The following is a 23500-nucleotide window of genomic DNA, read 5'->3' on the forward strand; positions in this document are numbered from 1 at the left end:
GAGGGAAGAAATGAGGAAGGTGCTCCTCTCTGGTTTCAGCAGCTGGTAGATGATGGTACCATTAATTGAGTTGGGCATTACAGGAGGAGGGAAAGAACTTCTTTCACCAAGGTGCCTGATGTAGCCTACTACTGCTGTGGAAAATAAGAAAAAGAGTCGTGTCCTTCAACAGCTTGAGGGAAGGCATAGCTTCTTTGAGAAAGTCTCCTTTAAAATTTTTTTCTCTGATTTATGTACTAGATAAAAAAGAATGAAAAAAATTGTGACCCTAACTCCCTTCTACGTTGGTAATTGAAAAGTATTTTTTCCTTGCTTTCCTTTACCCCTCTGCTGGCTGATCTATTTGGGTAAGCTTGTCAGCTCCTAACACACTGATAAATGGGGCTTTTGGACTTTTGATCTGTGGGTACAGCAAAGTAAAGGTCAGGATGCCTGATTGCTTTTATCCTTTAGTTATGGATTTTGCAATCTTAGACAATCCTCATTGCATTTCTACACAGTTCTCTTTCTGTTTCATCAGGAAACCCAGAAATGCTTGATTTGACTCTGCTAGCATAGTAGTGACACATTTTTAAGGATCAGATTTTGTTATTTTCAACTGAAAATTGCTCAAGTAAACTTGTCTTCATGGGCTTGTTGATCATTGATTTACAGCCTTAAAAGGTGAAAGCAAATATCCACAAGAGCAATGGTTGATTCTTAAATATACCCCAGTTTTTCCAAAACAAACATATATGGTGCTTTATATGTTTGACATATTCATTAGAGTATATTTCAGCCATAAAACAGTAGTATTCACACAGAGAAAATAGTATTTTGTGGGGTTTTTTTTCGTTTAATCATAGAAAACATAATTATATTTTTTCTTTAAAGATAAATCTTATATATTTTTTAAATTTCAGGTAGAAAATGCTGCTGAAGAACCAAGAGTCTTATGTATAATACAAGATACTACTAATTCAAAGACAGTGAATGAACGGATCACTTTAAATTTACCAGCTTCTACACCTCTCAGAAAGCTCTTTGAAGATGTGGCCAACAAAGTAGGCTACATAAATGGAACCTTTGATTTGGTGTGGGGGAATGGAATCAATTCTGCTGATATGGTAAAACTCTAAACTGAAAGCATCTTCTCTTAAGCTGCTAATAATATTATAGTCATTGTTGTTGTTTTTAATAGTATACTAAATCCTGGAACCCTTCTTAATATTGTAAGCAGGACTATAGAGTCTGTGTGCAACTCGATATTTGGATCCCTCTTCATCACTTTACTTTCATTCTAGATTCAGCATTTGATTATCTTAAAGTTTGTACAATGTCATTTCATTAGTTTTTTTATTCATGTAAGATGATTATCATAATATTGTGTCATCTATGGAAAATTTTCCAACATTTACTGAATGGGATATTCATTTTAAATAATTAAGTGAAAAAAGCAGGATATAAAATCATATGTATTTTATAATCTAATTTTTGGAAAAGAAGGGAAAATGTATATAGAAAGAAAAAAGTAATAGAAGGACTTACACTCCAATATTAACAGAGATTATGCACCAGATAGAGTGGTAAACACCTGATCAGGAAGGTTGGTGGTATCATGACTTCAGCTTCAAAGACATCACAGTAAAGTTTTAGAGACAGGTATATCAAAAAATAATTACACTAAGATGTTTTAAGTATTATTAAGTATGATTTATTAGTTTGCTGTAAGTGCAAAGAGGAGGCACTGACCAATTTTGCATGGGAGAGTGGCAAAGGGGATTGTTGAGTTGGATCTCATCTGTATTTTAGAATAGTATTCTAAATAGTCTTTTTTCTTTCCTCTCAGTTCAAATTCACCCTGCATACGATTGCTAGAATTATCTTCAGTCATCTTAAATCGTAGTACTCCTGTCACCTTCCAGTTTAGAAATCTTTAATGACTGCTCACTGCCCTGATTAAAAGTCATATTCCCTAAGTTAGCATTCAAGACAATTGGTCCTTTAAATCTAATCTTAGCTCTCAGATATTGGAATAATTTATTTTCTTAACACAAAATTTCATACTTCTCTATCTCCATGTTTTTGCTTATGTTACCTCTTCCTCTCCTATACCATTGCTGCTCTTAAAATTTCCAGGAAAATACCTTTAAAGGCAAATGAATTGAATGTGTATCCTGATTGTATTTGGAGGGCATAGTTTTAATTGGCTCTGCAGAAGAATAAAAGGTGTTGGGTGTTGCTTGATTTGCCTTTAAAATTGATGATATTTTGCCTTCTATTCCATAATATATTTATGATTTTTTAAAATGTAGAACTAGTGTTTTTAAATGGGAAAAGAATCTGAAAAAGAATAGCTATATGTACAACATATGTATAATTGAATCACTTTGCTGTACACCTGAAACTAATCAACTATAATATAAAATAAAAATTTTTTTAAAAGTGTACTTACAAAAAAAAAAACCCTAGTGTTTTAAATTAGCCAACTTTCCCCCTCTGAAATTGGTCAGTAAAATTGGTAGTCCAACAAGTTATACAAAGAGAAATGATATTTAATCTGAAACTTTGAATATTCTCTTTTACATTACGGTATAACTTCTAGTGTTGCCTCTTTTTCGATTTAAAAGATAGTTCTATACTGTCTGCCCAAGTCCTGTTTATCTCTTACTTTTAAGAAGCCTTACTTGATGTTTCTTCATGCCACTTTAAAAGTAATCTTTCTCTTTGTCCTCCTATTGCACTTTTTATTCTGCTATGCCACTTATAGTCTTTTTATTATAGTTGTTATTCATTTGTGTCTTTCCACTTGATAGAATATATTTTGATGGCTAGGACCTCATAGTATAGTTTTGTATCCTCCAAAGATACTATCCCTAGGCACTCAAAAAGTGTTTGTTAAATTAACATCTGCTATAACACTATGCCAGGATTAACTATTTTTCTTTCTTCAGCTGTGACTGTTCTTAAGTACTTAATTTTTGTGTCTTAATATGCCTACCGTACATTTCTACAAGTATACTCTTACCTGCTTACTGTACAATGCTGCATGTATGCTTCTTTGAAAACCTAATTCATTTATCTACTCACCATCTCATACACACAGACACACATTTATTGAGGTAAAACCCCTATGTGTTCTAGCTGTATCATCTGATCTTTTATGCCTGAGAGATGCTGAGGGATCTGGTTCCTGCCAGAGAATATAAGGGACCCGAAGATACCTTTCTTCCTTTCAAGTGGCTTCTCTTAGCTTCTGGTTGTCTGTCCTGTTTTTCTCATGGATTTCTAGATGTGATCCAAAGTGAGATTATATGTTTATTTTATTAACACTTATTTTATGCTTACTGTGTACCTAGTATTGTTCTGATACTAGACTTTATACAAATATAACCTCATTTAATCCTTTTAACCACACTATGAGGTAAGTGCTATCACAGCCTCATAGGTGAGGAAACTGAGTCATGGGGAAGTGAAGTAACTTGCGCAGAGTCACACAAATAGCAAGTGGCAGAATCTCTTATAGTTAATTTTTTTGTCCTTAATACCTGTGCTTTTATATAATGTTCATTTTGTAAGAAATAAAGGCATCTCCATAAAATAAGTCCTTCTAAGGAGGTATTCCTCATGTCTTTGAAACATTAAAAACATTTCTTAATGAACAAAATAGTTTTAAAACAAAAGAGCAGGGCATTCATCCCATCCCTCATTTTTCTCAACAGTGGACTGGAATGTTCGGTGAGTATGGCTTAGAGCATGCAGAGCTCTGTCTCTCATCCACCAACTAGAATGTATCAGAATGACAGCCAGGGTTTAAATTGCCTACCAGATAAAAGAGTTAGGTGAAGACTAAACATGTTAGATGTTTAGTTTTCAAAGGAGTGATCACTTCTATCACCCTGGGATCCTCTGAATCCTGGCAGTGGACTTGAAATAGGTATCACTTACTAGGACAGGCTTTTCCTTCGAGGGTCTTTCTGAAGGTGCCCATTTTTTAATGTTACATAATTATTTGGGTTGGGTTGCTTAGTGTGTTTCCTTATGTGGGAATTCTCATTATATTCCTATATCAAAAATGTTTTTACAGTTTTTAGTGATATAAAATAATCTTCAGTTAATTTTCATGAAAACCCATTGAATACTATATTGCATACATTTTAGAGAACATCGAAACAAATGTTTACAGTTCTTTTTTTGCGTAGTACTTCAGTTTTTTAGATGTTGGGAAATGTGAATAGCTGGGATACCTGTCAGTATATGCCCAGTCACTGGGCTTAGCCATTCCAGTTCCTGAATAGATGAGTTAATTCCAAGCCTAGATTAACAGAATTTATCAGAATCTTCATTAAAAAAAATACTGTTTAAGCCCAATAATTGTAGATATGTGTCTATTTACATATTGCTTGTTTTATTATTATAATTAATGTTTCTCATAATCTGAGATATCTTACTTTATGCCTGTAGGCTCCACTGGATCATACCAGTGACAAGTCTCTTCTTGATGCTAATTTTGAGCCAGGAAAGAAGAACTTTCTGCATTTGACAGATAAAGATGGTGAACAGCCTCAAATACTGCTGGTAAACTCTTTAGAAAGCCCTATAGTCATAATTTTTGTGCACTGTCACCTACTACTTGGGAAGCAATTTTCCAAAGGAAGGAGGAGAGATGTGTTTTGCAATTTATATATAATAAATTATTTTTCTGTTTTCTGTTGGCTTGTATGTATGTTAACATTGTTACACTGGGCATCCATAGCAGTTTGTTTGTGTATATAGTCTCTTGCCACACTGAGAATCACCACTAGAACAGGGATGGGGATGAGTCTAGGATCTCCTGCTGTGTTTCAGTGGCCTTTTGTTTGGTTAAGCATTTGCTTGGTTGGTGTAAATCTTTGGCAGTTTTGCCCAGGTTTTTTGGTATTTTGGTAGAGGAACAGACCCCCAGAATTATCTACTCTGCTGGTTTTGCTCCCACTCCCCATCCCCCACCCCCCATTTTTTTGGAATGACTAGTTTGTAAATTCTATGCTTTATTTCTGTTCTTTTAGTGTTTGCTGCAATTCATATTTCAATAGCCTTTCCTGTCTGGTTCAGTGGCTTTAGTGATCGTCAAATCCAGTAACTCCCAATTTGAGAGAGATTCATTGAAAAAACCTGGTCTGATTTACCTTGCTGCTTTACAGACTAAGGAAACTCACAGAGTTTATGGACTTTTTCAGAATGCTTCTCTTTAATGAAACTTTCCTCAGGAAAAGTTCTTCTGTTTGATGCTTTTCATTTAGAAGTCTGTTGTGAATTAGAATGCCTCTGTGGACAGTAGACAGTAATTAAACACAGGACATCCATACAGAAGCAATGCCAGAATATGTTCTGACTTTCCTTAATCTCATTGTTTATTTTTATGACATCATGAGAAGATTTTGATTAGTCTGACATTGAAACTAAATTAGCTATTAATTTGGGGATTCATGTTTTAAAATGTTTAGTAATTAGTCTTCAGCTCTTAGTTGCTTGTGCTGATTTTATATCCCTTACTCCTTTTGGACATCTTCCTCATTAATAGGAAGTTTCTTATTGGAGACAATAGGAGGCTGTCCATTTCATTCAAGACTTATTGAGTGTCCCCTACCTTTCAGGCCTACTTAGCAAGGATGATGTAAAAATAAATTATAAACTCTGTCATTAAGGAGTTCACAATTGTACTCTGATTGATTAGTACCAGAAATCTCCTCTCTCATGTAAACAGAATTTGAAAAAGAATTAAATAAAATTGAGAAAGTAAGAACTTTGGAAGGAAACCTAAGCATTTTTCCAAAGTGTGTTATATTAGGCATCTTTCAAACCTTCCTACAGGAAATAGTGAGTGTATATACTTTGAATGTTTTGGTGGTACCAGTAATGCCTTGTCTTTTTTTCATTGCCTCAGGAATTAGTATGCCTTTTTTCATTGTTTTAGCAATATTTACCACTCAGTAAATATTGGTTATGCTGCATTTTAGGAGGATTCCAGTGCTGGGGATGACAGTGTTCATGACAAATTTATAGGTCCACTTCCAAGAGAAGGTTCTGTGGGCTCTACCAGTGATTATGTCAGCCAAAGCTACTCCTATTCATCTATTTTGAATAAATCAGAAACTGGTAAGATATATTATTGTTGTCATTATTGTATTTTCATAAAATCATAGGACATTAATCCAGAGTAACCTTAGCAATCTCAAGCCTAATCTTCTCATTTTATGGATTAGAGAAAACAGACCCAGAGCAAGATCACTAGTTAGCAGAAGCAAAGTTAGAACAAGAATGTGGTTTCTCTTTCCCTCAACCCATTGTTATTTTTACTGTATTGTTACTGCCATTATATATTAAAAAATACTAAATATTGGATGTTGAAGGAAGACTTTTTCTGTTTGATAATTTTCTATCTTGAATTTAATCTTAAATTTTTGAAGTTGACTTCCTCTGGAAAAGAATGTATCTCCATGTGCATTGGAATAGACTATGGCAGATACTTTCATGTGGAAACAGATGGGCCAGGCTTATTTTATCAGAACTACTGTGTTATCTTCTAGTTTAATCTAATCATATGTTTGAAATTAATCATGTAATTTTAAAATTCTTGTTAGCTTTTTTCTGAATATGTTTAAACTTATATTTTTGAATTTTTTTCAATTTATTGAGCTAATGGAATTGCTTTATTTATGCAGTTTTATATTTATATATAAGACTGGTTAATTGCCTGAAAATATAATCTGGATACTTTCACATATCATTTTATCTTAAAACAAACATTTTCAGTAGGTAGTATTCATGTTAAAAGAAATGGAAACAGGCTTAGAAAAGCCTTTGATTATATAGCTAGTTAATGGTATTTCATGTTAGGTATGGCTTCAGAGTGTTTACTCTTAGAACTTTAAAACAGAGATGACTGTAAATAGTAGACACAAATATCTAGTATAAAAAGAAAACTGTAGAGTAATATTGTAGATTTTGTTTTAATGTGTTCTGTAATCTTCCACTTACTATATTTTGTAATTGAAATGTAGAATAATTTCCTCATAGCTAATCTTTTGTACAGGCTTAATGATGTATTTGTTCTGAAAATGGTAAAAGCTGGTCGTGTTTGGTATTTAGGATCATTTATATCAATAGAACTTTTTGCAGCAAACTACCAAGAATAAAAGAGAATGACAAAGTATCTTTTCTCATTATACTGTCTAGAGTATAGTGACTCTCAAATTTTTATTTCTTTAAAAATCATTTTGAGATACTTGTTAAAAATGTAGGTTCTGAGGCATTACTCCGCCAAATACTAAGTTAGTTGCTCTGCAGTAGACTGGATAAATTGCATTTTTAAAAAATAGATACCCTAGATTATTATGAGATAGTTGGAATACTTAGAGAAAGTTCCAGATTTAACAAGTTAGGATTCTTGAAATTTTTGCTGTGTATTCTGACAACCAACTCAGTCCTTATGCAAGAAGTATTTACAGAACTCCTACTTTGTGCTGAGTACTGTATAGCTCTCTGATGCCTGTAAATTCCTAGAGACTAAAGCATACTTTAAAAAAAAGTTCTCCTATTATACGAATGTAATACATGTTCATTGTTGTATTGTAAAATGAAAAAAGTGGAAATCACTGACAGTACTATTAACAGAAACTGCTTTAATGATTTTGCTTATTTTTGTCTTATCTTTCCTTCATCTGAATGCTTTTAAGAAAATGGGGAAATCATGTTGCAAGCAGAGTTTTAATATATATTTTTTCGTGTAATACTATATGAGGAGCATTTTTCAATGTTATTAAATAGTATTTTATTATGGGTTTTAAGTGGCTGAAGAATAGTGTTTCATTATATGATTTAGATAATTAAACTGTAATTATTACTTATGTTATGATGACCATACTTATACATAAGTTTTTATTTTCATCTGTGATTATTTCCTTAGAATAAGTTCCTAGAAATTGAATTACTAAGTTGAAATTTATTAAAAATATTTTTAGAGGACTTTGATATACATTGCCATGTAATCATAGTCTTCATTCCCAACTATTGTTCCTCATACAGCTCTTTTCCCTACCAGTACATTTTCTCTGGTGTTCTGGGGTACTGCCTTTCTGAATTAAAATAATCTGTACACGGGCTTCCCTGGTGGCGCAGTGGTTGAGAGTCCACCTGCCGGTGCAGGGGACATGGGTTCGTGCCCCGGTCCGGGAAGATCCCACATGCCCGTGAGCCATGGCCGCTGAGCCTGCGCGTCCGGAACCTGTGCTCCACAGCGGGAGAGGCCACGACAGTGAGAGGCCCGCGTACTGCAAAAAAAAAAAAAAGAAAAAATCTGTACACATCCAAAGAAGCTGGGGTTCAAAAAGTGTTCTTTTTAAAAAATATTTGTTTATTTTCACCAGTTCTTAGTTGTGGCACACAGATCTTTGTTGCTGCATGCGGGGTCTTCATTGTGGCACGCAGGATCTTTAGTTGTGGCATGTGGGATCTTTTTAGTTGCGGCATGCGGGATTTAGTTCCCTTAGTTCCCTGACCAGGGATCGAACTCGGGCCCCCTGCATTGGGAGTGCGGAGTCTTAACCACTGGACCACCGGGGAAGTCCCAAAAAGTGTTTTGTTACTGACTACTGAATTTTCATTTTCCTTAAGAAATTATTGTAAATGTACAAAATGTTTTTATTGAAAAATGCTCTCATGATTTCAACTCAGGGCTGTAAGAAAACATTTCTCCATAATGCAGTGAGGCTGAGGACTTAACATATTCTTTCCTGTCTCCCTTGCCTACCAACTGCTCTGGTAGCCAGCCACTGTTGATAGGAGATGGTTGGGGGTCGGGGGGACTTTTAAGGAATAAGGAGTGAATTGAAGGCTGATGTGGACTCTCAGGTGATTAGAAACCACATGACTGAGGTATTTCATCATTTAAAACCGAGATATCTTTCCTTGGGCAGTTTCTTTCACAATTCTTTTCGTTTTATTTTATCTACTTTAGGAGTTGGCCAGTTTCATTCTACTTCATTTGACCTGTTCGAGTTCTCATTCATTTCTTGTTGGTTCTGTTCAGGATTTCTTTCTGCATTTGCCCTCTGCAGAATGGCATGTGTTCTTATGTTCTTCTCCCTTAACTAGCTTGTACTTATAATATTGATTCATAACTATTTCAGATAGAGGACCCACTTGATAACATTTATCATTTGAAATTTGCTGATTTAGACAATGCATAATGACAAAAGATTTCTATTCAGTAACATTTTATCTTACTAATCTCACTAAAACCTTCATACTTTTGGAAAATAATAGTACATTTATTTGAGACACTGTTCATTCTGTTTAAATATGGTGCTGAGTCAGGTACAAAAGACCACAGGTTTCTATATGATTCTTATTGCTAGTGGTAAAGTAAACAGCAGTGGCAAAAATTATTACTCCCTCCTTCCCTTACACCCCTCCCCCGCCACCCTTTTTTAAGCCCAGGGAAGGAAAACAAAGTCACAAATAAATGATACATGATTGGTCTTAAGGTACACAAAGAACAATAGTAGTATTCATTTACCTTTTAAGGCTGCAGGTAGAGTGGTTGTCCCTGACTGTTGAGGAATTGAGGGAAGGAGATGGAGAAGAAGGGAAATCCCAGGCAGCCTCAGCTGAGAAGAAGGTGCAGAACAACCTGGTCTCCTTGCTTGAGTGCTGTCGTTTACGGGAAAGAGTCCGTTTATATAACCTAAGAACGAAATAATGCTTTTTATTATTAATAATCAGTCCAAATATCTTACAGATTTGTATTACGTGTAAGTCATATGCACTTCTCCCTCATGTGCACCTGCTGCTATGCTAAGTAGTAGGATGATAGAGAAATCAGATTTGACCCCTCCCCTCACAGTCTGTTAGGGAAGCCATACAGGTAAATAAACAATTATAGAACAGAGTAGGACAGGGTGTTGTGAAAACAACTCAGGTAGGGCATGCTGGTTAGGAATTGAAGCAGTTTATAAGTATATAACAATGTAGAGTAAATATATAAACATATATACATAGTATTCTTAAAGATGAAAGGCACTAGAAATCAAAGCTTGAACCTTAGTCCAGAGTGAACGATAGGTAGCTACTTGGTCTCTTCTTAGAATTGTACAAGTGCAGATAGCATGGAATCTATTCCTCTTTTCCACAACTGACCAAGGTTCATTGTGCATTTGTTGGTCCTTTCATCACCTTCATTAGCAATATAGTTTATCCACAGTGTTTACCATTTCTTAAGATATTTTTGTTAATTCTTGGGAAATTGAAAACGTATTTCAAAAAGCTTCAGTGAACGCCTTTGGCATGTATTGAGAAAAGATTTAAGTTTTTTTGAGATAACCAAGTCTTTCAGTATTAAGTGGGAGTGAATAAGTTTAATTATTAAACAATGTGTTTACCACATTTTACTAAAATAATGAGGTATAATAAAGTGATGAGGCTGATTTGTGTGCTATGTGTACCTCATAAACTGGGCCTGAAGTCTACTTCAAAGGAGAAGTTCCGAAAATGTTCTCAACAGTGGTAGCCATTTCCAATTAGGTATATAAAGCTAAGTACTTAAATAGTTCACTTGACTTTTGTTAATTTTTTTTTTTTTTTGGCTGTGTTGGGTCTTCGTTTCTGTGCGAGGGCTTTCTCTAGTTGTGGCAAGCAGGGGCCACTCTTCATCACGGTGCGCGGGCCTCTCACTGTCGTGGCCTCTCTTGTGGCGGAGCACAGGCTCCAGACGCGCAGGCTCAATAGTTGTGGCTCACGGGCCTAGTTGATCCGTGGCATGTGGGATCTTCCCAGACCAGGGCTCGAACCCGTGTCCCCTGCATTAGCAGGCAGATTCCCAACCACTGCGCCACCAGGGAAGCCCCCACTTGACTTTTGAATGCATGTAAGTTTCTCCTTTCCTTCTCCCCCTCCCTCCGTTCTCCCCTACCTCCATCTCTGAGTTCTCCTCTTACTTTATTAGTCACTCTTTGCATAGCCTGCTGATCTGTGGTATTTCATACTTCATGGGTGTGTTAAAACAGTGGAAGTCACTTTGAGTTTGTATTCAGTGAATTTATCTCATGTTGTTAATTCTTGGTAGAAATTGGTTTATGGGGCCTGACGACTGGGATAACTGGTTTGGTACTGTCTTCATTTGTTGCGTATATATGATGTTTAAAGTGAATATGTTTATACTTTTCCATTTTAATACACAACTTTTAGATTTGGTGAACAAAGATTATTTTTGTCAAAAAATACTTCATTAAACATAACCCTCTTAAAGTTTTATTAAATACTATGTAATATCCATGTGTATCTCTGGACATATAGCAAGATGTCCAAAGATCCTGACTTTTTCTGAGAAATAAGGTTTACATAGTGCACATATTAGCAAAGAGATCTTTCTTAGGTGCTGTTGAAAAAATTGAAATAATTTCCAACTGTAACCATAACCTCTCAATTTTTACTGTGTAGTAAATTCTTATTAAGTTTTCTTTTCATTAATTTTTTTGATGTAAATGCTGATTTATGTATATTTGTGTGCTTTTTTTTAAAGGATATGTGGGATTAGTAAACCAAGCAATGACTTGCTATTTGAATAGCCTTTTGCAAACACTTTTTATGACTCCTGAATTTAGGAATGCATTATATAAGTGAGTATTCAAAAAAATTCTATAAATAAAATTGATTTAAGAACGAAAATATAGTTTTTAACTAATTAAGTCTGTCTACCTTCTTGCACTTATTTGTTAAGTTTGGGGCACCTCTCACTCCTTAAAACATACCTTGAATAGTAAATAAGAAAAGGATCTTATGAGAGACGAGCATATGAAAAATTTGTGGGGAGAGAGAATCAGAAGTGCAGAGACAGCAAAAGGATACAATTGATAAGATTTACGTTTAAGATAAATTATTGTATTTAAGCTTCCTCACTTTTAGCTTTAATGCCTTTGTGAAGAAATAAGTTATCTGCTTTTGGAGATAATCTGGATGTGTAAACCATATTCTTCTTTTCCTCCACCTCTCAATTTAAGAAACAAAGTTGTCTTTTTAAACTTGCAGATTTTGTTTTTAATTAAAATACAATGCAGCTGTTCCGGTGGTGTGTGTGTGTGTGTGTGTGTGTGTGTGTGTGTGTGTGTGTGAGTGAGTGTGAGAGAGAGGGAGAGAGAGAATGTATTTTTAAAAGAATGTATATATATCAGATACTTTAAAATGCTCTATGGAGGAAGTCCATATTTAAATAAACCCTAAAGTCAGACATTTATTTTTATGAGTATCCTATTATAATACATTTAATACACTCTCACTTTGTGTATTTCTTTACAGTATACATAACTTATTTTTTAAGACATTTTAAAGTACAAATAAACTGATTTTTTTTCTCCTTTTTGTGTTACTTTTGAGTAACATCTTTGTAATTACTGTAAATATGTATTTAAACTATTTTGGGAACTTTTGATATTACAAACAACATTATATTACCATTGCATTCATATGTAAGCTCATCATCTGAATTTACTTGTAAAAATTGGCCTGTTTTTCATTCAGCAAGTATTTGTTACCTAGTGTTTATATACTAGGCATTTGGTAGAGAGAGATGAAGTTAGAAATAAGATCTTTGTTTTTAAGTAATTCACAGATCTCTTCACAGTAGCAATATATGTATGTATAAAATAGTTTAAATAACATTTAAGGATGGCTAAATACCATGAGAGTTTAGAGAGAAGGGAGATTAATGAAACTTGGAGAAGTGGCTTAGAAGAGCAAGTAGAACTTGAGGTAGGTCATGAAGATAGGTATGGTTTGGCCAGGTAGAGACGAAAAAGAGGGCCTTGTAGATAGGAGGACTTTCAAGAGCAAAACTGAGTAATAGTAAGTGCTACCTAAATGTTTGTTATTGTTAGTTTGTATCAGGTACTGTTCTGAGCACTTTACATATAGACTCATTTAATTCTGATGGTAACTGTATGAATTATTGAATACATGCTGTTATCCACATTTTACAAAGGAGGTAACTGAAGACACAGGTTAAATAGTTTGCCAGAGGTCACACTGCTAGAAGTAGCAACCCACTAGATGCCAGAATTTCCATTACCCTATTCGACCTGTATTGTAGTTGATGCCACTAAGTACAATATATTGCAGGGGCCTCCAGGAGATCTGCTTAAATGGAGTTTTTGTCAGAGTACTGGAAGATGAGGTTAATAGATGAACTCTAGAGCTTGTCCTCAAAACTAGAACAAACTCAGTAGTCCATGATAATGTGCCTTCTCTGGGGAGTGTTGCTTAGGAACAGGGATCCCAGGAGCTTAACCATGAGTTCCACCCTGGAAGAGGTCTGTAAACATATAGCTCTGTGGAGAAGAGTAAGAGCATAGCCAGATTGATTGATTCAGCAAACATATGTTGCACACTTATTGTGTGCCAAGCACTCTTTTAGGCACAGAGATTACAGTGGTGAATAAGACAGAGTCCCTCCCTTAGACCTTCTGTAGGTCAGCCAATAGAATGAGCTCATTTCACAGTCATGTATGCCATGAAGAAAATCACAGCAGTATGGAAAGAATAACTAACTGTCAAGATGTAGGGTGAGTAGTTAGGGAGGGCCCCTCTGAGGAAATACCACAGAATAGACTTGACAGGAGTCAGTCCTGTGAAGATACAGGAGAAGAACATTCAAGGCAGAAGAAACCGTAAGTGCAAAAGCCTTTGAGGATCAAAAATCCATTGTGACTGGAGCCCAGTGAGTGGAGGGGGAGTGAGAGATAAGATTAAAGAGGATGCCTTAGAGATTGTGAAAAGAGAATGAAGCTTTTTGCAGGTGGGGAAACAAAGCCCAAGAGCCTGATGATGTTTCATAATGTAGAACTAAGGAAGGAATGGCTCCTTTAAGAAACTGGACCTCGCTGGGCTACAGACAGGGTAGCACTAGCATGAAGGATAGAGTCTGTTTGTTTATTTTCTTCACTTGCTACATAACAGCCAGAGAGAACCCACCACTTTAGGTGTGTAGGCATGAATTATGGAAAATTTCAAAATATTAAAAAATAGTGAAATAGTATAATGAACCCCTCTGTACCCATCACCCAGCTTTGGATATTATCAACTCATTATCAATCTTTTTTGTCTATAATCCTCCATTCTGATTATTTGGAAGCACATACCCAATCATATCATCTGTAAATTATATCTCAGGTCACTGCTAAGATTTCCCTGATTGCTTCATAATATCTTTTTTAAACATTCTGTTCAAATCACGATCTAAACAAGATCTGTGCATTGAAATTGATTGATAAGACTCTTAACCTAGAAATGCAAACCAAAACTACAATGAGGTGTCACCTCACACCCGTCAGAATGGCCATCATCAAAAAAAAATCTACAAACAATAAATACTGGAGAGGGTATGGAGAAAAGGGAACCCTCTTGTACTGTTGGTGGGAATGTAAATTGATACAGCCACTATGGAAAACAGTATGGAGGTTCCTTAAAAAACTAAAAATAGAACTACCATACAACCCAGCAATCCCACTGCTGGGCATATACCCTGAGAAAACGACAATTCAAAAAGAGTCATGTACCACAATGTTAATTGCAGCACTGTTTACAATAACCAGGACATGGAAGCAACCTAAGTGTCTGTCGACAGATGAATGGATAAAGATGTGGCACATATATACAATGGAATATTACTCAGCCATAAAAAGAAATGAAATTGAGTTATTTGTAGTGAGGTGGATGGACCTAGAGTCTGTCATACAGAGTGAAGTAAGTCAGAAAGAGAAAAACAAATACCGTATGCTAACAGATATATATGGAATCTAAAAAAAAAGAAAATGGTTCTGAAGAACCTAGGGGCAGGACAGGAATAAAGACGCAGATGTAGAGAATGGACTTGAGGACATGGGGAGGGGGGAGGGTAAGCTGGGACGAAGTGAGAGAGTGGCATGGACATATATACACTACCAAATGTAAAATAGAGAGCTAGTAGGAAGCAGCCACATAGTACAGGGAGATCAGCTCAGTGCTTTGTGACCACCTAAGTGGTGGGGTAGGGAGGGTGGGAGGGAGACGCAAGAGGGAGGGGATATGGGGATATATGTATACGTATAGCTGACTCACTTTGTTATATGGCAGAAAGTAACATAACATTGTAAAGCAATTATACTCCAATAAAGATGTTAAAAAAAAAAGAAGACTCAATTGGCTTTTAATCCCCTTCGATCTTTTTTCCACATTGCAATTTATTCCTTGAAAAAATAGATATATATCAAAAACTGATGGCATTTGTCCTATAGTTTTTCAGTTTGGATTTTGATGGTTGAGTGCCATAGTGTCATTTAATATTCTGTTCCCTGTATTTTTGTGAGTTAATAATTAGGACAAGAATCTTGACCAGATTCAAGTTCATCAATTACTTTCAAATGACCTTTGCCTTTTATTCATGTTGCCTTCTTATGCCTTTTCTTGTGAAAGTCTTAACTTTTTTCTAAATTTATGAATTAGAGAAAGACTAATGTTTCATTAGATATTAATAGCTTCAGTTAATATCCAAAGCCCCCAGAGTTAAGATCTTAAAATTTGTTATGATAATATTAATTAAATATATTAAATATTAAATTTAAATATTAAAAAATAATATTAATTATGATATTTTGTAGATAATTTTCAAACATTTCATTTCAATAGGTGGGAATTTGAAGAATCTGAAGAAGATCCAGTGACGAGTATACCATACCAACTTCAAAGGCTTTTTGTTTTGTTACAAACCAGCAAAAAGAGAGCAATTGAAACCACAGATGTTACAAGGAGCTTTGGATGGGATAGCAGTGAGGGTACTAATTCTCTTATAATGATAAGTATTTGTAATAGTCAAAGGAATTCTGAGAGACCGTATTATAAACAAATGACACATATTAACATCTTAATTAACTTTACCTTAAACCTTTTGATTGCTTTTTGCTGGCATTTAAAAATAACTTATTTTTAAAATTTAAGCTCTGAGGCATAAATTTTTGATCAATTAAAATTTTCTTGTAAGTTTGGTTATACTCTATTTTTATGTACTTAAGCTAAAATTTTAAAAGGGTGTTGGCTTAGATTTTTATTAACATATTTCTTGACTCTACAGTGAAAAATAACAAAAATAGCAAATATTGTAGCACTATAGAGCATATGCTATTTATAAAGTGATGAGCTCTTGTGATTCTTTTCCTTGTGATTGCCTTTTTATGACTATAATGTATATTTTGTGTTCTTTTTAAATTTAGCATTATTTTATGTAGACTTTTCCATATTTCTGACAATTTGCTTTTAAACAACAAATTAATGCTACATTACACTAAGTTAATAGCTCTTTTAAATTAAATTTTATCTTAAAATAGCTTGGCAGCAGCATGATGTACAAGAACTGTGCAGAGTCATGTTTGATGCTTTGGAACAGAAATGGAAACAAACAGAACAGGTAATTTATCTCTCAGGTTGAGGGGAGTGTTTTCTAATAAATTATTCATTACCTTACAGTGACTTTATTCTATTGGAATGTTTTAAAACTTGGGCATTAGTCCAGTTGTCAAAGTACTGACAATTTCCTCGTCTTTACAAGAAGTTGGGCCCTGTGATCTAGATGATCTCTTTTTAACTAAGAACTAGGTAATTCATACGTGTGTGTGTGTTTTGGGGATGATTTTTGGACAGTGTTTTCAGATATTTGCTAAGTAAATTAGATGGCTTATCTGTAACACATTATAAAGTATACATTGTAAAGTATATTCATCTAGCATTACCTTCTTTTTGACCAGTCAGGTATAGTCATGCTTTTGACACTTAGGATCCTTGTTAATCTGACCCTATTCTTCTTATCCAGTGGAAGGAGGAACAGGTTAGAAATGGGAGAATATTAGATATATCATTGGGGTGAGACATAAGGCTGAACTGGATGGGGCTCAGGACTCAGTACAGAGGAGGGTTTATGCTAGGTGTAGTGATAGAAGATCACTAGGGGTAAAAAAGGGGAAGAATCTGGAAGGTAGCCTGGAGGATCTACTGTCTGATTGGAACTATTATGATGGCTTGGACTAAAGTTTTTCAAACTAGATTGTGATCCATTCGCTTATGAAATCAATTTAGTGAATCAACACCAGCACTTTAAAAAAAAGGAATAAAATAGAAAAGTATAAGAGAAGCATCACATAAGTAAGGGTAAGTATTGTTTTATGCAACTTTTGTTACAGTTATATGTACTGGGTTGCAGTATAAATTATTTTATTACTGTGGGTTGCTATCAAAACTGCTTGAAAAACACTGGATTGAAACACTTATAAATGCCCTCTCAGGTAGAGAAGACATAATCAAATATAACTGGGGCAGGTGAATGAAGAAAGTTTCATTAAATAAATAGTATTAGAGTAGACAGTTATGGTGGATCCTAATTTGAAGGCTTATGAATTCTAGATACTTGAAGAGGTATAAATTTATGAAAGAGGTAAACTGTAATATGCTTTCCCTCTTATCTATTCTTACTTAAGAGATATTGGAAAAAATTTTAAGTTCATTTAGTGATCTAGTTTCTCTTCATTATCTATAGGATTGTATTTTCATAACTTTATGTAGATGGTATTGGGGGTGTTTCTTTTTCATAGGTCTGAAGGTATGCTTCCTCCTCGTTACATCCCTATGTGGGTCAACACTTCTATTAAGACCAGCTAGGGCATTCCTTCTGAGTTCCCAAGTTTGGGTACAAGAATCTTGAGGCAAGACATTCACGTGGAGGGTCCTTACTTAGGGAGTTACCTGCCTCCTTTGAGCCAGAATAGCCCCAGTTGGCTAAGTTTGGGGAGTAGGTGAGAGATCCATTCTTTTAGGTGAGGATATTTTGAGGGAAATGGAGTTTAAGATTTTTTTTTCAATTTCTGTACATTTAAAAAATTACAGTATATTTTTTCTTAAAATTGTTTTATGTATATTACTGAAAGTTAAGAAGTTTTATTTGTACCTTGAGATAGAGGATATGATTTTAGAAATCAGAATATATTATTGCGAAAGTGGTGGTAATATATGTAAAGCTATAAAAGTAGCCAGTTGTTTAGCTGTGTGATTATCAGTATGCCTAAAATGATGTTATGATGTATTCTCATCCTAATGAAAAGATAATATGGGGCTTAGTAGTGAAATCAGTAATCAGCTTATCAACAAAACACATTTTAATAGTGGGATTTTTAGTAATGTGAGAATTGAAATAATTTTTGCACATTCTTAATTTATTTTGTTTTTGTTCAACCTTGATTTTTTTCTATAGAATTTTAGATTAGATAAATCTTAAAGCTTTCTAAAACGTCAACAGTAAGAATCAATATCCTTTTGAAAATCATTCTAAAAGGCATAAAATATTGGTAACTTACTTTTAAGGAACGCTTTAAAAAATATAAATGTTCTTACTTTTTAGGCTGATCTTATAAATGAACTGTATCAAGGCAAGCTGAAGGACTACGTGAGATGTCTGGAATGTGGTTATGAGGGCTGGAGAATCGACACATATCTTGATATTCCATTGGTCATCCGACCTTATGGGTCCAGCCAAGCATTTGCTAGTGTGGTGTGTACCTTTCAGCTGACTGCTTGTGTATCCATACACAGAATACATAATAGCACAGTGGTATAATATATCCTAAGGTAAGTATCATCCTAGATACACCTTCTTGGGTTGTTAGACATTCCTGCATTTAAACTAGCAAGATCTAGAAGATTTTTGACCCTTCAGTGAGTCCTAATAGTGCATGTATAAGAGGGGAAGTATATGCAGATATACTGCCTCATGGCTCAATCTTTTATTCTTTCTTAGAGATGACTAGATTATTTCACTTTATCTTTTTTTTTAAAGCTCTAAACAATCTGTTTTATGAATGGTACTTTTTTTTTTTTTTTTGGCCTTGACGTGTGGCTTATGGGATCTTGGTTTCCCCGACCAGGGATTGAACCTGGGCCCTTGGCAGTGAGAGCATGGAGTCCTAACCACTGGACTGCCAGGGAATTCCCTTTAAGTCTACTTCTGTGATTTTTTTTTATTTTGAGGGTATTGTTTTGTTCCATTGGAAAAATAACCTCTGGTTTTTATGACAAACAGAGGCCATATTTTTTAAAGAAGCATCCCTATTCTAAAATTTAATTTTAAAATGAGCCAGGTATTATATAAACATAATTTGAAGACTCAGAACTATATATAATTAACTTAGTTACTTATATATTGAGTATCAAATTGGGTGATTAAGATTTTCTCATTCCTCCTTTTGTTATCTATTTTTAACTGCGTTTTGGTAATTTTATTATTGCATTTTATTCTTATGTTTGTGTGTTGAATTGCTTATACAAAGGGAGAGTTTTGGAAGGAGTTAAGTTGACATTTAAAATTAGAGTTCAGAAGCATTTATTTGAACCTGTTACGAGCCAGGGGAAACTTTCAAAGCTAACTAAGATATCTGAAAAAGTAGAATTTCATCATGATGTTGCTTTGGATCTTACTTATGCTGCAGTCAAGCCAATGGTGCCTGCAGCTAAAATCAGTGTTCTTAAAGCTAGTCCATACTTTAGCCTCTAAAATAGTGCTACAAGTATGGTTTAGTACTCTGGCCTCTAGGACAATTGATGCCCTTTCTTTTTTTCTCCTATTTTTATATGACTTACAGGAAATAATCAGCAAGAAGTTAGGGAATCATCAGTGGGAATCCAAAGTAAAAGACCTTTTCTGGATAGTGGAAGATCAGGCCTCCTTTGCTCCACTGTTTTTCAGTCAGCTTCCTGAATAGATTTGAAAAATTTTGTTAAGTGCTTAATAGTACCCTTTGTAAACTGCCACTCTGGGTATATGAGATTGGCATTGTTTTGAGTGGCTAGTTTTATATTTCATTTTTGTTTTGTTTTTACTTTATTTATTTTGACAGTTTAAGGTAGAAGTGACATACTGAAAAATCATTAACATATGTCTTTCAGTGACTTATTTCCTAGCTCATTTTAAAATATTGGCATTTCTTTAACAAAATATACTAGGGAAATAGTAGTCCCAAGTGATGTACACTATTTTTTCTACTTTATTTATGAAAGTATTTTTATGTAAGATTTTTCACATATATGTTCAGTTATTTTTTCTTTTTTTTACATATTTATTGAATGTTGAGAAAGCTAGTTTTATTTGTGTTATGTTGGAATCTAATATTTGAGTATTCAGCAAATATAATTGCATAGCTAAATCTATATGTTGTAATTTATTCACCTGCTGAATCGTCACCACTCTCTTCAGTACATTATAGACATAGCAGTGGAATGATTTGGAGGATATTTTTGGCGAAGTGAAAAAAGTCACATTTCTAAATGAAATTCTCCAAATTCTCTCCTGCACTGATACATGGATGACGGTGGTGGTGGTGGTGGAGATTATTCAGTGGGAATTGGAAGTTACAGCTATGAAGCAGTATGTGAGCAGGTTTATAACACACATGCGCTAATAGGGCTTGCAGAAGGGAACCTAAACCTTCCTAGACTTTGCTGGAATCTCTTGAGGGAAATTACAGCAGGTGAAACTACCCAAGATAGGGGTTCTAAGGAGGATACTACCTTCAGAGAACTTTAGTTAGAGGTAAGTGGTTTCCCTTTATTTTATGAATTCAAACTTATAACCTACACTTGTTAAACTGCAGAAATCATCATACAGCATCTAAATTTAGTGTTATATCACTGCTTGCCATTGTGTATTTTGTTAGTTCTATGTGTTTTAAAAAGAATTTGGTATAAATGTGGATTGTAAATATCTGGTTAAAAGAAGCATTATAAAATCTCATTCAAACTATTATAATATTTGGCCTTAATTTGAGTTGAACTCTTTTAAAATTTATTTTTCTACTTTTATTAAGGGTCTCTGGTATGTTTGCCGAATTGGCTGCGTATACATATAAACATACTTGAATACATGCACACATATATACACACACGTACTTACGTACACATACAACATTGATGGTTATATGTTCTGCTTATTATATTTTCTCTTTAGTGAGCCACAATACTATAGTTATGTGTGTTCCATGAGGTTAACACCTAGTGTTTAATTTCAGATAATTTAAGTGTGAAGTTCTGTTAAAAATGAAAGTCGTTTTTTTTAAACTTCATCTGAAACATCCAATTTCTGTAGTTGTTTTATCTCCATGTTTAAATAAACTTGAGAATAATATTTAAGGTTAAATTAGAATGGAGTTGCCACTTAGTTAATTTATCATTATAACATCTGTAATCAACTTTCTTGGTTATTTTTCACCGTGATTGATAGCAGACTAGTTTTTTAATAAGTGCTGGGAATCACGTGTAGCTTTTTAAAAAGCTTTTCATCCTAATATTTTCTTTGTTGAATCATTTCTTAGTTATTATAACTATAATATTTATTAAATTTCTGGTCTTCATTCTACCTGGCCAAGTAGTGAAAAGGGTTCTTCTGCCATTCTGTCTCTCAGATTGAGTTCTGTTCAACACTAGTCTCCAATGAGATTTAATAGATGTTTGGGAGAAGGCTTCTGATTAAATAAATTTGGGAAACGGTGTAACTGTAATTCTCTTTGGGAAGTTTACAGTGCATATTTAATTTTAAATGCCCTGAGTGTTCCTGTAGTAGAGAAATTTGTTTAACTGGGTTTAATCAATCTTATCTTTTCTCTGTGGGACATGTCAGTATTTCAAGAGACACTAGCATTCTAAGGAACATATTTTGTGAAGCTCTGCATTAGATTAAGGTGATTTAAGGCAGTCTCTACTTTGTTACATTAACATTTATGTCCTTGGGACCTTGGGGGGGAGTGAGAATACTAAAATACATGTTATAATTTCCTGTTGTTTTACATAGTTTGTTATTAATCCTGAAAAATTAATATCAGCTGAAAGATTATATTAATCTTTTAAAAAACTTGATTCTCAGTGATTTATTAGGTAATTACTACCTTTTATTTTCACTGATTAGAGCTGTCTGCATAAAACCAATCTCTCGGGGCCTCCCTGGTGGCGCAGTGGTTGAGAGTCCGCCTGCCGGTGCAGGGGATACGGGTTTGTGCCCCGGTCTGGGAGGATCCCATATGCCGCGGAGCGGCTGGGCCTGTGAGCCATGGCCACTGAGCCTGTGCGTCCGGAGCCTGTGCTCCGAAACGAGAGAGGCCACAACAGTGAGAGGCCCGCATACCACAAAAAAAAAAAAAAAAAAAAACCAATCTCTCTGAACTTTATAATCAAAGAAACCTTGAATCTGCTCACTGCCAAGCATATTTGAGAATGTATTATTATAAGAAGATACTCCTAAATACATTCTAATGATACATAAAAATTGGAAATATTTTTATTGGTGAATTATGAAAACATTTCATAAATTAAACAAAAAAGATATAGCCTCATATGTTAGACATTAACTAGGGAAGCTTTTCTACTTAATAGTAAATTTTATTTTTTTAATTTTTTTAATAGTAAATTTTAAACACTATCTTGTTATAGATACCCTTTGCCATGTATTTATTGAGTTGCTTATTCTGTGGCAGGCACTGTTCTAGACCATTTATTTTAGGGTAGTTTTATTTTCTTTTGGGGTAAGGACATTTAAGTATCTGTTTATTATGACAAAATTTCTGAAATTGGATTTAGCTGTATAGTTCCATATAGTGTCTTTGGAAAGATCAGATTATGTACTTGTTCCCTAAGTAAACACAATTTAACGATCGTTTTAAAGTTTTGAATAGAAAATTGTTAAATTCATAAGTATTTACGAAATCGTAAGTGTTCCAAGTATTTAGTGTACACAAGTTTATATCATAAGTGCTACCCTGATTTAACAGGTAATTTGGACATTCTTATATGGCCGGCTTAACCACATAACTCATTTGGATAGTAGAGTAGTCCAAATTTGTCCAAATATGTAAGCATCACATAAAGAAAACTCTTCCACAGACTCTGTCCTCATTTTTCCAGGAATTTGTGTGGTTGGACATAGTGGGAACCAGTTTAAAAAGTGGGGACTTCTGCTTTCAGGATGATGGAGTAGATGTACATTGCCCTATTCCTCCTGCTAAAACAACTGAAAATCTTGAACATTATATATAAAATAAACATAAGAAGACTGAAAGGTGGAGAAAAGGCATAAAGACTAGGGACCTCAGGATTCAAGGAATGACATGGGGTGAGTTCCCTGGGTTTTCTTTTTGCCTAATATATCCCAAACTTGAAGATGATGGCAGGCTGGAAATATCAACTAGCACAGACTAGTAAGCCTGCTCTCTCTAGCCAAAAGACTGGGAAAGACAGAAAAGATAGCCAGTAACTGCTATGCTCTAGCCAAACACTGTAGAAAGACTGTGGCCCCAACCCTAACCCATGCCAGTCAAGGCTGAGTAGGGAGCCTAGACTTCCACCCTTATGAAGTTGTAACAAGGCTCTCCAACCCCCAGCTGGGGTGATTTCAGAGAAGATTGAGTAGGGAGGCAGGAGTTTCTTCCCT

The 23500-nt window shown here is 34.7% G+C and overlaps 1 protein-coding gene across 9 annotated transcripts in view; it reads left to right on the forward strand.

Moving 5' to 3' along the window:
* The window catches only part of USP47 (ubiquitin specific peptidase 47), a gene marked incomplete at its 5' end in the record, with an annotated part of 124406 nt that overhangs the window by 48855 nt on the left and 52051 nt on the right, over positions 1-23500 (forward strand). For 5 of the 9 annotated variants that reach the window (XM_079709240.1, XM_079709241.1, XM_079709243.1 and 2 more), the window contains 7 exons: positions 903-1106; positions 4444-4557; positions 5979-6117; positions 11540-11636; positions 15676-15821; positions 16371-16450; positions 18431-18580. In XM_079709240.1, the coding sequence (XP_079565366.1) occupies positions 903-1106; positions 4444-4557; positions 5979-6117; positions 11540-11636; positions 15676-15821; positions 16371-16450; positions 18431-18580 (930 nt within the window). The remainder of the gene's footprint in view (positions 1-902; positions 1107-4443; positions 4558-5978; positions 6118-11539; positions 11637-15675; positions 15822-16370; positions 16451-18430; positions 18581-23500) is intronic. The other 4 variants (XM_079709247.1, XM_079709248.1, XM_079709242.1 and 1 more) reach the window with 3 other exon arrangements.

This window comes from Hyperoodon ampullatus, assembly GCF_949752795.1.
Source record: "Hyperoodon ampullatus genome assembly, chromosome: 7".
Lineage (NCBI taxonomy): Eukaryota > Metazoa > Chordata > Mammalia > Artiodactyla > Ziphiidae > Hyperoodon > Hyperoodon ampullatus.